This window comes from Nannobrachium achirus (genome assembly GCF_963921795.1).
Source record: "Nannobrachium achirus genome assembly, chromosome: 19".
In the NCBI taxonomy this organism is placed as follows: Eukaryota; Metazoa; Chordata; class Actinopteri; order Myctophiformes; family Myctophidae; genus Nannobrachium; species Nannobrachium achirus.
This window is the reverse complement of record NC_137826.1, coordinates 49,654,339-49,670,057: the sequence shown is the minus strand read 5'-3', so window position 1 is coordinate 49,670,057 and position 15,719 is coordinate 49,654,339. Positions and strand designations below refer to the sequence as shown.

The following is a 15,719-nucleotide window of genomic DNA, read 5'->3' as shown; positions in this document are numbered from 1 at the left end:
GTGTGTGGGTGGCGGTTGAAAAAGCCAGACACACACACAGACAGACAGACAGACAGACAGACAGACAGACAGACAGACAGACAGACAGACAGACGTGTGTGCACAACTACAGGGGCGGCAGTGGCTCAGGGGTAGAGTGACGGCCACTTTGCGATCACTCGATCCCGGGCTCCCCCAGAGTTACTGTTGAAATGACGCTAAACCCCTAATTGCTCCCGATGAGCAGGTTGGTGCCTTGCATGGTTTCCTCCGCCATTGGTGTGTGTGTGAATGGGTGAATGTAATGCACAATCTATGTAAAGCACCTTGGATAAAGGCACTATGTGTAAATGCACCATTTCCATTCACCACACATACACACACTCATGTGGGCTCTCATGAGAGCATCTTTAGGCTTTTTGGGAGTGTTTTACTTGCGCCAGCAGAGCCTGCACGTTAGGGTGATGGTAGCTGTCTGCGTGTGTGGGTGGGTATGTACAGTATGTGGCCAACTGGCCATATCGTGTTGGCTGGGATTTAGCCAATGAGGAAGCAGCGTTCTTGGCCGCCACCCAACAAGTGCAAACTGATACAAGTTGGCACCTTGACAGTGCCAACTTGCGCCACATACCCACAGACAGCTATCATCACACTATACTTGCACGCTATGCTGGTCGCACTTGTCTTCTTCTTCGGAGAATGTAGTCTAGACAAAGAGTTAGCTGGTAATTTCGCTTTATTATACATATTTGGAATTACCAAATTTAGACTGGCCTGTATTTCAGGCTCCCCTCTTAAAAAAAAAGAAAAAACAATTTTAAAAGACTTTAGGACAAGCCTAAATTAAGGCATTGGTAAATCTGACTAGACATGAAACCTTCCTTGGCTTGACTTTATTTAGATTTTTTTTCACACTTCACAGGTAGATTGTAGCTGGTGAAATGATGTACAGTGCAATAATTTTGCATAATGCTGTAAGTGACTTAGTCATAGGATGAGAGTTGGTTAGGGTAGGGTGAGCATCAGTACATTTCTCTAGACGAGGAGAGCAGTAGGACTGGTCCATTGCTCTCCCCAGGTTGGCAGAGGGAGTGTAGCACCCAGGATTACATTAGCTTATTGACACTGGACAATTGACACTAGCGTTCATATTGATCCATTTTTCACTCAAGTGTAAATTTAACCATTACCTGTTTCTCTGCCTGCAAGTAAATCAAATAAAGCTTAGCCAGTATGTGAGGTTTCAGTGGCATTGAAATACACATTTAGAACGTCCATGGTCGTCTGAATTAGAAGACAATGGAATCCCTGCAGCACAGAGGGGAGCGATTGGCCAATGAAATGGCAACTTACCACTTATCCAACTCACAACCAACATACAACTTTTTAAGTTGATCGTCTCAGTGAGCTAATTTATAATGGAACGTCTATTTCCCCTTTCATAGCACTTAATTGACTGAGACTCAAAACATTTCTCCGGTGTGGACGAGCTGATGTGCCTATAGGGACTGTCGGTTATGACATCACCGCAAGATTCGGGGCTTAACTCCGCCCACTTTGGCGGCCATTGCCATTGTTAGGTCTTGGATGCATCAAGATCAGTCTGTACTAGTTCTACTTGTTGAGCAAGCAACGATACTTTACTTCAATTGCTCTAGGCTTTGATTGCATTTAAATTATAACCATATTTGATCAACATAACGATCACACACATTTTACTGTTTATAGGGAATGTTATATTATTATAAACCGATCTTTATTTCCAAAGCAACGGATGAATGTGATGGCTGTTCTGATCTGCTTGTGCTCTTTCTGCGCTCATGCATGGACAGCCGAAATCGCAATTTTAGCGTGATATCTTTTTATTGGGAGGGTTAGAGGGCACCAGCAAATGAAAACAGACATTCCAGTGAATATGGACACGTTTAAATTTAAATTTTTTGATGAAAATTGACGGAGTAATGGCCGAGTCAAATTGCAAGTGGTCTTGGCAGTGGCCCACGCTATGTGGTGTAAAGTAATTAAGTATATTTACTTAAGTACTGTACTTAAGTACACTTTTGAGTTATGTACTTTGCCAATATTTTTACTTCTTCTCCACTACATCTCTGATCCAAATAATATTATTGTAAGCCTACTTTTACTCCACTGCATTTATTTCAAAACTTTAGTTAGTAATGCTAGGCCTACTATACTTTGTAGATTTTGATTATTATTACAAAACATCATTAACCACTTCAGCATATACATATATTTTGACCATTTGAAAATAGCCGATCTACAAGCTCACAATGTTAGATCCATGCTATTTTCAAAAGATGTTTTGATAACTTGAAAGGGACATTCTGCACAATGAGTAGGCTTACTTTTACTGTTGGTACTTTAAGTACATTTTGATACCATTACCAATACTTTTATACTTTTACTCATGTAAATTTTGAATAGGCCTACTACTGGACTACGACTTGTAATAGAGTACACTTGCATTGACCAATCCATCTTGTCTACAACCAGCGAACTGTCATTGCTGTTCTCCGGTCATCGCTTCCTTTTATCCAAGAGTCTCACAAGAAAGATAGGCTAGCAATGAACATGGCGGGCGGAAGTGGCCGATTTTTGCAAGGCCACGCCCAGTCCTCACAATCAATAGATAACCTGACTGACTAAAACTCTTGTCACGGTTTACAGTGGATTTTTTTTCCTTCAGTGTGGACACACGCGGTGCCTCTTCAGCTGACCTGACTGATTGAAAGTCACGTTACACTGTTTACACCGGAATGTTATTTTCTCCATTGTGTATGAGTTTGTGTCTCTTCAGGCGAGATGGTTGGCTGAAACTCTTCTTACACAGGAACGTTTTTTCGGTGCCATGGCATTGGTCCGAAACCTCATTGTTCCTACAGCCCCTTAGTCCGAATCTGGTGATGTTAACCTGGTGAAATACTATGCCTAAACCTAAACCTAACCTCAGTAAAACTATGCCTAAACATAACCCTTACCCTAAATCCTAACCCTAACTAAATTCTGACTAATGAGACACCAGTGTGGATACACTGGTGTGTCTTCAGTTGAGATGACTGAATGAAACTCTTGTCACAATGTTTACACTAGATAGGTTTATTCTCCAGTGTGGATACGCTGTGTGTCTTGAGACAATATGAATGAAACTGAAATGTATGGCTGAAACACAGTTTACACTGGAAAGGTTTTTCTCCAGTGTGGATACGCTCATGTGCCTTTAGATTACTTAACAGACTGAAATTCTTGTAAGTTTACACTGGAAAGGTCGTACTCCAGTGTGGATTAGTGATGTGTTGTTCATGAGTGATTCGTTCATAAGAATAATGATAACGCAACGTAATATAAAACGCTCCCGCGATTGTGTTTTTCACAGGACGATCGCGCTTTGAACGAATCATTTGAACGAATCTTTTGAACGGATCATTACCGTGAATGTGAACGAAATGATCCGTTCACTGAAATGAACGGGATTGCCCATCACTAGTGTGGATACGCTGGTGTGACTTTAGGGAACCTGGCTGACTGAAACTCTCGTCACAACGTTTGCATTTGAAAGGTTTTTCTCCATTGTGGATATGCTGCTGGTGTGACTCTAGGGAACCCAAATTACAGAAACTTATGCCACAATGTTTGCATTTGAAAGGGTTTCGCTGGTGTGACTTTAGGGAACCTGGCTGACTGAAACTCTCGTCACAACGTTTGCATTTGAAAGGTTTTTCTCCATTGTGGACACGCTGGTGACGCATCCATTCAGATGGCTCAGTGTGGATACGCTGGTGTGACTCTAGGGAACCTGGCTGACTGAAACTCTTGTCACAATGTTTGCATTTGAAAGGTTTTTCTCCATTGTGGATACGCTGGTGTGACCTTAGGGAACGCAAATGACAGAAACTTATGCCACAATGTTTGCATTTGAAAGGTGTTTCTCCAGTGTGGACACGCTGTTGACGCATCAGTTCAGATGGCTCAGTGTGGATACGCTGGTGTGACTCTAGGGAACCCAAATAAATGAAACTCAAGGCACAATGTTTGCATTTGAAAGGTTTTTCTCCAGTGTGGATACGCTGGTGACACATCAGTTCAGATAGCTGAAAGAAACTGTTATTACAGATTTTACACTGAAAAGGGTTGTCTCCAGTGTGGACACGCTGGTGATGCATCAGTTCAGATAGCTGAAAGAAACTCTTGTTACAGAGTTTACACTTAAAAGGTTTTTCTCCAGTGTTGACACCTCCACTTGTCTCCCCCCGGCCATCAATGTCTTCAGTGACTTCAGTGTCAGAATCAAGTTTAACTTCAACTTCAATGCCGTGAAGTATCTCCTCCTGTTCCTCTTTAATGTGTGGAGGCTCTGGTTCCTCCTTAATGTGTGGAGGCTCTGGTGCCTCCTGTTCCTCTTTAATGTGTGGAGGCTCTGGTGCCTCCTGTTCCTCTTTAATGTGTGGAGGCTCTGGTTCCTCCTGTTCCTCTTTAATGTGTGGAGGCTCTGGTTCCCCCTGTTCCTCTTTAATGTGTGGAGGCTCTGGTTCCTCCTGTTCCTCTTTAATGTGTGGAGGCTCTGGTTCCCCCTGTTCCTCTTTAATGTGTGGAGGCTCTGGTTCCCCCTGTTCCTCTTTAATGTGTGGAGGCTCTGCTTCTTCCTTCACCAGACTGGAGCTCCTCTCCTGTTCAGGAGACTCCTCCTTTTTACACACAACCATTGGCAGGATGTCTAGGAGCAGAAAAATACAAATAGTGAACAGACTGAACTCTGGGTTCCTAAAATGTGAATCTATTTTTAAATTGTCCATGTACTGTACATGGACAATTAACTCACAAAGACTGACTAAACAGTTACTAATTAAATGCACATGGAGCCAGGCTCCAGGTTTTTGCAAGATTAAAGCAAAATACATATCTTAAAAAGTAACACTTAAGCTGGTTTTACACTGCTGCATTTTTCCATTGCGTTTTGGAATTAAAAAAAAAAGAAAACAAAAGAAAAAAACATTTTTCAGGGCAAGGAGAGAGAGAGCAAGGGACCCAGTGATGACAGTTGCGAAAATCCAAAGAAATCAGCCCTGGTCCAAAAATGCGGAATGGGCGGCAGTGTGCAAATGTGATTGACATAACGTGAGGTCAATCTTTTTATTTATGTGCTCCGAAATTCGCATTGTGAGCCTGGCATGCAGGCAAAGCACATTTGTGACATGCTGATGTGACAATGAAAATTCGACTCTGTGCCTGGTGACGACTTTACGAGACCCTCTTTAGACAAAACTGAGGCGAGAGACACTTCTGCAAATGGGCGTGGCTTCATACATTGCACACGTCCCTACTGTCCTTGGCAGAAAGGTCTGAAAAATATTGCATTGTATTTCATCCATTTTGAAACATAATTTTTTTTAAAGCTATACTATGTAACTTTTCCAATAAAACAAATCTTAAAATTGTCCTATTAAATCGATAAAGTTTTAGAATACCCACTCCGTGAATTTCAGCCCCTAAAGCCTTCTGTAAAAATGTTTTCTATGATCCTGGCCGGGGACCGGATTTCGCTGCAAAATTACGTCATCTGCATCCTTCTGTATACGTTGTCTCCAAATCATACACTACCGGCCAATCACAGCGCGGATCATACACTACCGGCCAATCACAGCGCGTCTTGCCATCTTTTCGGGAAGAAGCTTGCCTCAACAGCAGTGTTTACTCTGGTGTAGGAGTCTAGCCTGTTACTCCCCAACGCCTGGTCGCAGAGGGACGCGAGACCCCTCTACGGATGCGTCTCGGCAAGGCACAGGCGGACGCGGTGGTCCACGGCGACCCCGGGGGAAAAACAGCCAAAAAAAGCAATACCGCGACTGACCAGTAATTGAGCAACTTCCATAGTATAGCTTTAACTTTTCAAAATGTTTCATCATTCAAAATGTGTCCGTTGGTTAATAACTAGGGGTGTAGCAAAATATTGATATGAATTGGTAATCGGTTTTAACATTAACGATACGGCTACACAATGCACATATACATTGTGCGTGTGTGTTTGTCTCATCAAACCCTGGTTATTGGAGACGACTGGATCATCACCTAGATCTCCATATATGGAGCTGATCTCTACATCGGATTCCCAGATGATGCCGTTAGGGCAACCACACTAATAGAATACATGTTATGCCCATCAATATTAAGCCCACATCTGGGGATGCCCATACAATAGAATCCCTTTTATGCCCATCAATATTAAGCCCATATCTGGGAATGCCCATATATGGACATATTGTGTCAGTCTAACCAGTGTGGTTGCCGCGACACAAGTCAAGATCACGACAATGACCTAATCAAACCCTGGATATCCATACATGGAGACAACCTAACCTAGCGACTGGACCCTGTCGTAGAGATTGATTATGTGACGTTAATAACAGTAGTAGATATTATATTATCATGATTGATTATGAGTGACGTTAGTAAGAGTAGATTAGGCTGCATCATGCATTACAGATAACATGATGTACTGTAAGAGTCAAGATGTTGTCCTAGGTTGATAGATATTGTTTATGTTACAGCTTGTCCTTGCAATGCCAGTATAACTAGGGTTTGATTTCCTTTGCTGAGGGCAGAACTCTTTTACCACTGCCCAGAGTGTTAATAGTACTTCTGTCCATGATATCATGTTTACATAAACCTGACCACCACCACCTAATATAATTGTCTTGTCTCCTCATTTTCTCATGATTATTGATTGATCTGAATTCCACCACAACCCCGAGAGTTATCTACAAGCCCACAACAGTTGCGTCTGCGGCGCAACGTGAGCTTGTTCTCCGAATGTGTCTCACACATAATTCTACAGTAAATTCTCACGTAAACAGGTGGATAAAGCAGGACACCGCATCAAGGCATCAGTACTGCCTCTGTGGTATTCTGTTTGCACGCAAAGAGAATGCCTCCACCAAAGAAGGAGAGACTGGTTCAGATCAAACTTTTTAGTTTCTCTACAGCAGCAATAAAAACTCAACAATGTTAAGACTAGAATTACATTTAAAACATTGTTTTGTTTTCCCACAATGGCCACCAATACATGTGATGTGCAGTTTGTCTATCTATGAAAACCATTTATACACTTGTAAATTTAAGTAAAATTAATATAAATCACACATAAGTTCATTAAGAAGATAATCTGATGCTGTTGTGGTCATGGTCTTTGTGTGACATTAGTTGACGACTGTTACACTACGCTCAGCCGTGACGTGCGCGCCCCATGCACACGTGCGAGCATGCGTGCACATGACAGTCCACCCTGAAAAGAAAACCCTAAAGCACCACTGCCTTTAGGGCGTCTTACTGGTCATATATTGAAAATAGTACGTACTGAGGTGTGGGTGGTCTTCAGGTTCCTCCTTTTTAATAGAAATGTCTTCAGGTTCCTCCTTTTTAATAGAAATGTCTTCAGGTTCCTCCTGTTTCATAGAAATGTCTTCAGGTTCCTCCTGTTTCATAGAAATGTCCCTGGCTGAGTCTGGAGAGTTCATCTTCACCTGCAGTCTGGACTCCACACACTGGTCTGAAATGTACAAATTGAATAATGGCTTAAATTACGGGAGACCCAGCAGTGGTGTCAAGTATAACTATTTGCAGGATGTAAGGACAAAATGGCCTATGCCAACTTTACAAGTTGGCATTTTTTAGAAACCTTTTTTATTATTTTATTTTTCTTTACAGATTATATTGTTTTTCTAGATAGATATTCATTTGCATTTGTTATATTGCTGTTGATGTACTGACATTTGTTTATTATTGTGATATTTTATCTGCTTATTGTAAGTCGCTTTGGATTAAAAGCGTCTGCTAAATGCCTAAACTGTAAACTGTACAAAATATGAGTCTTGGATTCAAATTTAAGCTCAATTTAAGGTTACACAAGAAAATTAATGTATCAAAAGATGCCTCCTGCCACGCAAATACGAGTCTAAAGTCAAATAAAAAGGTGCCATTCTGGGAAATTGCAAGTGTGGTTGCACTGACGCGAGTTGTGAGGAATCCACTGGGAAATAATTCCGTCTTACCATTAATTGCGACCGTAGGGAGAACATTTACTATGAAACCCAGCAGATCCTGTCCGTCCGATGTAGGGTGGTGGGTAACGCCTCAATGTCTATGGCTGACCTGTTGTGACATCACATTGTTGTGACATCACATTGTTGTTGACCCCACAAACTGTCATAAATCTATTTTTGCAAAAGGATTATAATGTATTGTCCATCAGAGCAGTAAGGGGCTTCTCCCTTTATTTGAATGATAGCCTAAACCCTAAACTTTGAATTTGTTTCCAGTAATTCATTTCTATTGCTTACTGGATATTAATTTGTGGACGTTGCTGTATTTTGTCACATTTATTAATCTACGTTCTGCTGTGACTCTGTTGTTCAGCCTACTTTGATTTGCACACTTGCGCTGGCATTGACAATCAGATGATTTCTAAGCAGTTCACTTGTGTTATACCGGTAGGCTACCTTTACTGGGTATTTCTAGTATAATTTATCCTCTTATCAGTTCTCGGCCAGCCGGCGGGCCCGCCGGCCGTACTTTGACAAACATTCACGTCCACGCAAGCGTGTGTTTCACCTAAACGGGCATGTCGCATACCTATAGAAAGCCACGAGTCTTGTGATTACAGAGCTGCAAACCCCGTGGTTGTAGCATCAAAACTCTACAAACGCAATGACGACAATAACAATTCTTCATGTTTTCTTCCTTGTAAATCCAGTCCACATTTTCATTATACCAACATTACCTGGTTTCTATAATGGCTGGGGGTCTGTTCCAAACTATGACGACACTTCATTTCACCCAATTGGAGCTTCTAGTCCTGTCCCACCCCCCCAATAGCGACCAATGGACTGTGTTCATAGGAGGTGCATAGTCACGTTTCCTGGGCTATAGATTCAGCCAATGGCTTCAGGTTGTTCTGATGACTGGCACATCTTATAGCCAATGAAATTCTCAATAGAATTATGTCTACTTTTCTTTGGTAGAAGTCAATTACATTACCCAAAACCCCATGCGCAACAGGAACGTGGCCATGCGTAAATACGCACAGGCACGCTGAATGTCAGACGAAGAATGTTAGAAAAAGCAGTAAAATAAATAAATAAAATGATAATAATAATAAATAAATACAAATAATAAAAAATTAAAATTAAAAAAATCCAGTCTATTAGCCCTTTTTTGACCTTTTTATATAATATATGCAAATGTCTCCAAATGAAAACGCATAGACATACAATTACTAAAACGTGTAAAATATTCATATTCTGTAGTTTTATCATGTCCTTTGAAATTGGGCTAGGTAAGGCTTCAAAATGTGTCCACATTGTGTTTTTCAGCTCCTATATGATAATAACAGTGTTATGCAGGCATCTATTTATTGAAAATATTTAGGCGAGGATTAAATACCTGCTATTTCAGTAAGTTAAAACTTGCATTACTCAATGTCAGTTGCACACAGAGTGATTATTTATTTCTGGGGAAAACCTCAAAATGTTTCCTTCAAAATGAGACCATGCCCAATGCATTACTCCAAATGGTTTAAAAACAGCAATCAATTGACTTTGGGTATGCTGTGTATAGGCGTTTTTTGCAAATTATACAGGATTGTTAACAGGATAACATAGCAGTTCAATGTTCTAAATCACAAGTGTAAGGTAAATGAATGATGATAAATAAAACGACAATGACAAAAAACAAAACACTTGCTTGAGAAAAACATTCACACAGCCATACAGAGCGAATAGGCTGGCTGTATGCTGTTATTACAGTATACCAATGAAACAACATGAGAATGACAAATATGCCAATAATAGGCTGCTTGGCAGTGGCTGCAATCTATGACAATGAAACACGAGTTTTACCAAGACATGTACAAATGACAAATACGCCTACACTGTAATCACTCTCGCAAAAAAAACTGACAATTATGCGTCCGGCCAGAGGTTGAGCATGGAGGAGGACAGGCTGGTCAAAAACCGGACATGTAGTATGCATGTATACATGGGGCGGCATAGCTCAGGGGTAGAGAAACCGTCATTAGAGCACAAAGGGTTCCTGAAGGGTTCCCGGGCTCCCCCTGAGTTAATGTAAGAGTCCTTGAGCCAAACTCTGAACCCCTAGTTATTCCCGGTGAGCAGGTTGATGCCTTGCATGGTTTCCTTCCCATCGGGGGGTGGGTGGGTGGGTGTGTGTGTGTGTGTGTGTGTGTGTGTGTGTGAATGTAATGCACAATCTATGTAAAGTGCCTAGGATAAAGGCGCTATATAAATGCACCATACGCAGAGCAAGTTTCATAACAATCTGTCCATTCAATTTTGAGACATCTTGTGTGCAAGTGGACTAAAGGTGGAGCATTTGGGAAGATTCATCCTTTCTGGGTACTTAAAGGACGACTGTTTACTGTAACTGTTGGAAGAAACTGCATTCAATCAAATTTGGCACTGTGTTTAGTGAAAAAGGGTGAAAAAACCAGAAACAATCTCCCAGACTATGGATTTGCATACCTGAGCAATGTCTAAATAAAACATTCTACTGTTCTGGCAATTTCTCTTTAAATATGTTTCCCATTTTTGTTTTTTACTATTACCTTTATATCCCATTTCATTTTAATATACAAAATCAGGTCCTGGGGTAACAGTTCCAACTACGATTTCCAGAGTTCCCTATCCTGAGCAACTTCCTCCACTCCATCTGGGAGTATACCGAGGCCGCGTTCCCAGGCCAGTGTGGAGATGTAATCCTGGCTTCCATCTGGTCTTTGGTCTGTCATGGGGTCTCCTCCCAGAGGGACGTGCATCGAGGACCTTCCTAGGAAGGTGCTCGGGAGGCATCCGTACTACTGTAGATGCCCCAACCACCTAAGCAGACTCCTAGTCCTTTCCAAGTGTAGCAGCAGCAGTTCTACTCACCCTATCTCTGGAGATTGCTGAATTATAGTGCAACTAGCAACTGTCTGTATTGAATGTGACCCCAAAGAAAGGAAGAAAAAAGAGAAGGGGAAGAAAGAGAGAGTGAATGAAACGTACTGAGATCTGGCTGGTCTTCAGTCTCCTCCTGTTTCATTGAAACAGGTGTGGCTGAGTCTGGAGGGTTCATCTGCCCCTGTAGTCGGGACTCCACAGGGTATGGAAAGAAATAATTCCTTTAGGATTAATTAAGAAGAGAAACTCATCTTATACTCAACTCAAACAATAACAGACAACGAGGAAGGAGTGATTATGTTCATAAGTTGTCATGAGTACGTTTTTCCTTTTAATAGAAAACTTCAATTACAATTCACAACTTTTTTCACTTCAAGTTGCCCAGGATAAAAGTTTGTTTTTAGTCTTGAATATTATGTGGGACACGTAATTCATATCTTAATGTAATATCCTATCTGATAGAACATGTAATTAGCTCTTAAAGGATAAGTAATACTCACTCAATCTCACACACACACACACACACACACACACACACACACACACACACACACACACACACACACACACACACACACACACACACACACACACACACACACACACACACACACAAACAAACACACAAACACCCTTAACAATGCTTGTGTACAGCAGGATAACGTGGTATTTCACTCACTGTTTTCTCTATCTCATCCCGTGCCAGAGGAACTTTGAGTGAAGCCCTGGTTTCTCAATGCTCTATCTGGGTTATCCTCTTTGAAGGTTAAACTTTCACTATAAAACGTCTGTTAACTTGTAATGGACGAACTCTAGTGTGGACTCACTGACTAGACTGTTCTAACTTATAATGTAGATGCTAGCTCAGCATTAGCATTAGCCTACAAAACAAACAGTCTTTGAACTCGGTGTGTAAATTCCTCCCGTTTCACAACAAGCCGCCAGCCTGTAGCTCTTTACACACAGACTGTTGCGCGAAGACACACTTCAGACAGAAGGTACACAACGGTTTATGCACTGCAAACTTATAATGTAAGCACACACACAGCCTTTCCCTGTATCATGTTCGTTCACTGCTTCTGTTTTGGTGGAAAGGTTGGTGCCTGGTGGTGAGCGACGTTAGTGTAGCATTGCTGCCCCCCACTGTTGGTCAGCCATTCGCTTCCATACTCAGGTACCGTAGGGGAGAGCGGGGTAAACTGAGACACCGGGTAAACTGAGACACTCCATTTATCTTGAGACGGGTCCGACTGCAGTACACAGCCTTGGAGGAGGCGGGCATTGGAGGAGGCGGGCATTGGAGAGCCTTGTAGGGAGCCTTGGAGGGGGCGGGACTTGGAGCTGTCCATTTCTTAAAGGTATATGACGCTCTGAATGAAACTGAATGAAACTGAGACAGGTTTGAACAAACTTACTGCACAGTCAAACTAATAAATGACAAGCATTTAACTTACTCCTTTTTCTGAATTATTATATTATTATAAAATAATTGACAAGCATTAATAATCATAATCATTTTATAATATAATCATTGAGAAAAAGGTGTAAGTTATAACTTACTTAGAAAAAGGAGTAAGTTAGTCTAAAACTCCTTTTTCTCAATGATTATATTATAAAATGATTATGATTATTAATGCTTGTCATTCTAATATTTGTTTTAAATAATCATTATTTAAAACAAATATTAGAATGACACGCATTTAACTTACTCCTTTTTCTCATTGATTATAAATTATTATGATTATTAATAATCTCTCGACCACGGAGTGACGGCAGCGGAGGTCCGTGAGAGGTGCCGTGGGACCCCCACATGGTGGCCGTGAGTCGGCCGTCCTGCGGGGGTCTCTCGCCGCCCGCTGCGGTCGCCCCGTTGTCGGCGGCGAGAGACACCCCGGTGGAGGGTTCACGTGAGTCGGCGACTGCGGAGGTCTGTGCGGAGGGGGGATCCCTCGCCGCACAGACCTCCGCGGTCGCCCCGTTGTCGGCGGCGAGAGACACCCCGGTGGAGGGTTGACGTGAGTCGGCCACCCTGCGGGAGTGCGGGGGTCTCACGCCGCTGACCACGGGGTGACCGCAGCGGAGGTCCGTGAGTAGTGGTCTCCCGGTGGTAGCCGTGAGTCAGCCGCAGCGGAGCCGCAGTGGAGGTCCGTGAGATGTGCGGGGGTCTCGCTGCTGATCCCCGCACGGTAGCCGTGAGTCAGCCGCAGCGGAGCCGCAGCGGAGGTCCGTGACAGCGGAGGTCCTCTCACGGACGTCCGCTGCGGCTGACTCACGGCTACCGTGCGGGGATCTGTCGACCCTCCACCGGGAGACTACTACTCACGGATCTCCCGGCCACGATCACCCCGTGGTCGGCGGCAAGGGAACCCCGCAGGGCGGCTGACTCACGGCTACCGTGCGGGGATCCGTCGACCCTCCACCGGGAGACCCGATGGTCACCTCGCCTCGCCGATGACCGTCACCTCGCCTCGCCGGTGACGGTCAACGGCTCCGCCGGGGCTATAGCGGCGGGGGCCTCGCTGCTGACCACCGGGGTGTCTCTCACCGCTGATTTATTATTAAAAGAAACTTACTATATTATTAATATAGAAACTATTTACTGTATTATTATTATTACTATATTAAAATAAACTATTTACTATATTATTAATATAGTAAAAAGTTTCTTTTAATAATTTTCTTAAAGAAACCTGTTATTTTCCTGTGTTCAATAAGAATTAATAATCCATGTCGTTGTAGTATTCTAAAAACGACTGGGCGCCGGTGGCTGTGTTGGGTGGCGAAAACAGCCGATCTACAAGCCCACAAAGCGTTGCGCTTGCTTGCGTTGTGAGCTTGTAGGTCTGCTGTTTTCAGCACCTCCAAGGCCCGCCTCCTCCATGATTATATTGGATACTATGAACCTTTCTAATCCGCCTCCAGCTCCTCCAATGCCAGCCTCCTCCAATGCCAGCCTCCTACTGAGTACTGCAATCGGACTGTATTGTTTATCTTGGCAATGGAACACATTTGTGGTCATTTGACCATTATATTTTCAAGCCCCTTGAATTTCCCACTTGCCATGAAGAGAGAGACCTGATAGTGCTGTAGAAAACATGTTTTTTTCACAACAATGTGTTTTTTGCATGTAAAAGTAAATTTTCTTGCTGTCAACATAATCAGCTGTTGTGTCAAAGCAAATTGATGCAGGGAGAACATTTTATATCATACATGTTGATGAACTACCAACTTATAAATCCATGTGATAGATGCTAGCTGAAGATTACCCTAAATTGATAAAAATATCCCTTTTCCCAAAATGTGGCTGTGGGGTAAAGTGAGACAATTGCTTCGGGGTAAAGTGAGACACTATCTCACATTATCCCAACATGATAGACAGGGAGAAAGCTGTAAAAACCTGATTAAAGGGTGTACCAAACTAGTCTCAGTTGATTCTTATTAGGGTTCTATTGTGCATAATTAATGAGATAATTAGCATATTTGACTACATTTGACTAAACATGCTAATTATCTCATTAGTTATGCACAATACAACAATATACTTTGCAGAAATAGATTCTATAGGAGAAATTACATTAGGATAAACTGAGGAAAGTTTGGTAAACCCTTATATATTTTTTATAGGGGTTTTAGTTTTTTTCTTTCTGCCCATGTGTCACATTATTTGACACGTGGGTGGAAATGACAGGACAAAGCCTATTAAAAGAATGTCTGCTATGTACATTTTTGTGTTGTGCATATTTAACCTGGTTAACTGGGTTTTTGTGTTTTTATGGTAGTTTTAAAGTGAAAAAAGTGAGTGGATCACTTTACCCTGTTGATTTCTCTGGTCTGTCTCAGTTTACCCCGGTCCTGGGGTAAACTGAGACACAAGACCACTTTTTTTAAAACAATCATATTTTCTCTGCCCTTTGTCTTGAATTATGTTCTGATATCTTCCATTGTTAGGAAACATCCCAAATTACTGGGAAATGTGTACATTTTTACTGATATATCTTTTAGTTCACCTAGAGGGGAGCAAATGTAAAACGTGTCTCAGTTTACCCCGCTCTCCCCTACTGTCCATTGTTTACGGTAATATATGTACAGTAAGTTAACAATATGTGACCTTCCAGTTAATGCAACAAAATTATGTTATTGGATTTGTATTGATAACCCATAATTTAGTACATTAATTGATTAATAATTTATCCCAATTTGAGACATTTTACATAATCTTACACATAGGCTAATCGTGAAAATATTGGGGTCCACCCTATGTTCGGGTTACTCTATGTAAAAATGCAATTATTTTATAAGCTAAGAAATTCAAAATATATTATCCAAATAGGCTATGAAGCTTAATTTAACCTTTTCCCATCCCATTCCCATAAATACATTGTGCAAGGGATAATTGATGGGTAGCATCACAGGGTGATTAGGCACCAACGCATAGCGGAGAAGTCTAATCACACTGGGGAGATTTATTTATCAATAATGACCAGCTACCCGTCAATTATTCTGCTTATTACAAGGCTACTTCATACATTAATTAATAAATCAAAAAGGGAAGTGGTTAGTGAGCCTGCCTGGGAAACCAGAGCCCCTGGTTGTCGCAGGTACGATTCCAGGCAATGCATCGAAGTGTCCCTGACCCTGAGCAAGACACCTAACCCCTAGTTGCTCCCCCCTCCACACTCCTCTGTGGGTAGCACTCAGCTAGGTTAAGCTGAAACTGAAGTTCCCCCTTGGGATAAACTAGGTATGTAAAAAGATGAATTGACCCAAAGTAAC

At 42.1% G+C, this 15,719-nt stretch overlaps 2 protein-coding genes across 2 annotated transcripts in view; both read right to left on the bottom strand.

Annotated features, from left to right (window-relative positions):
* The window catches only part of nop16 (NOP16 nucleolar protein homolog (yeast)), a 134,621-nt gene that overhangs the window by 15,501 nt on the left and 103,401 nt on the right, over positions 1-15,719 (bottom strand). The window lies entirely within an intron of this gene.
* On the bottom strand, positions 3,166-11,740 carry LOC308305071 (uncharacterized protein). The gene is made up of 4 exons (XM_080749721.1): positions 11,626-11,740; positions 11,052-11,139; positions 7,349-7,540; positions 3,166-4,711 (listed from the first exon to the last, which is right to left on the bottom strand). Exons 2-4 carry the CDS (start codon positions 11,119-11,121, stop codon positions 3,453-3,455), a joined length of 1,521 nt encoding a protein of 506 aa, XP_080605847.1. The 5' UTR covers positions 11,122-11,139; positions 11,626-11,740; the 3' UTR covers positions 3,166-3,452.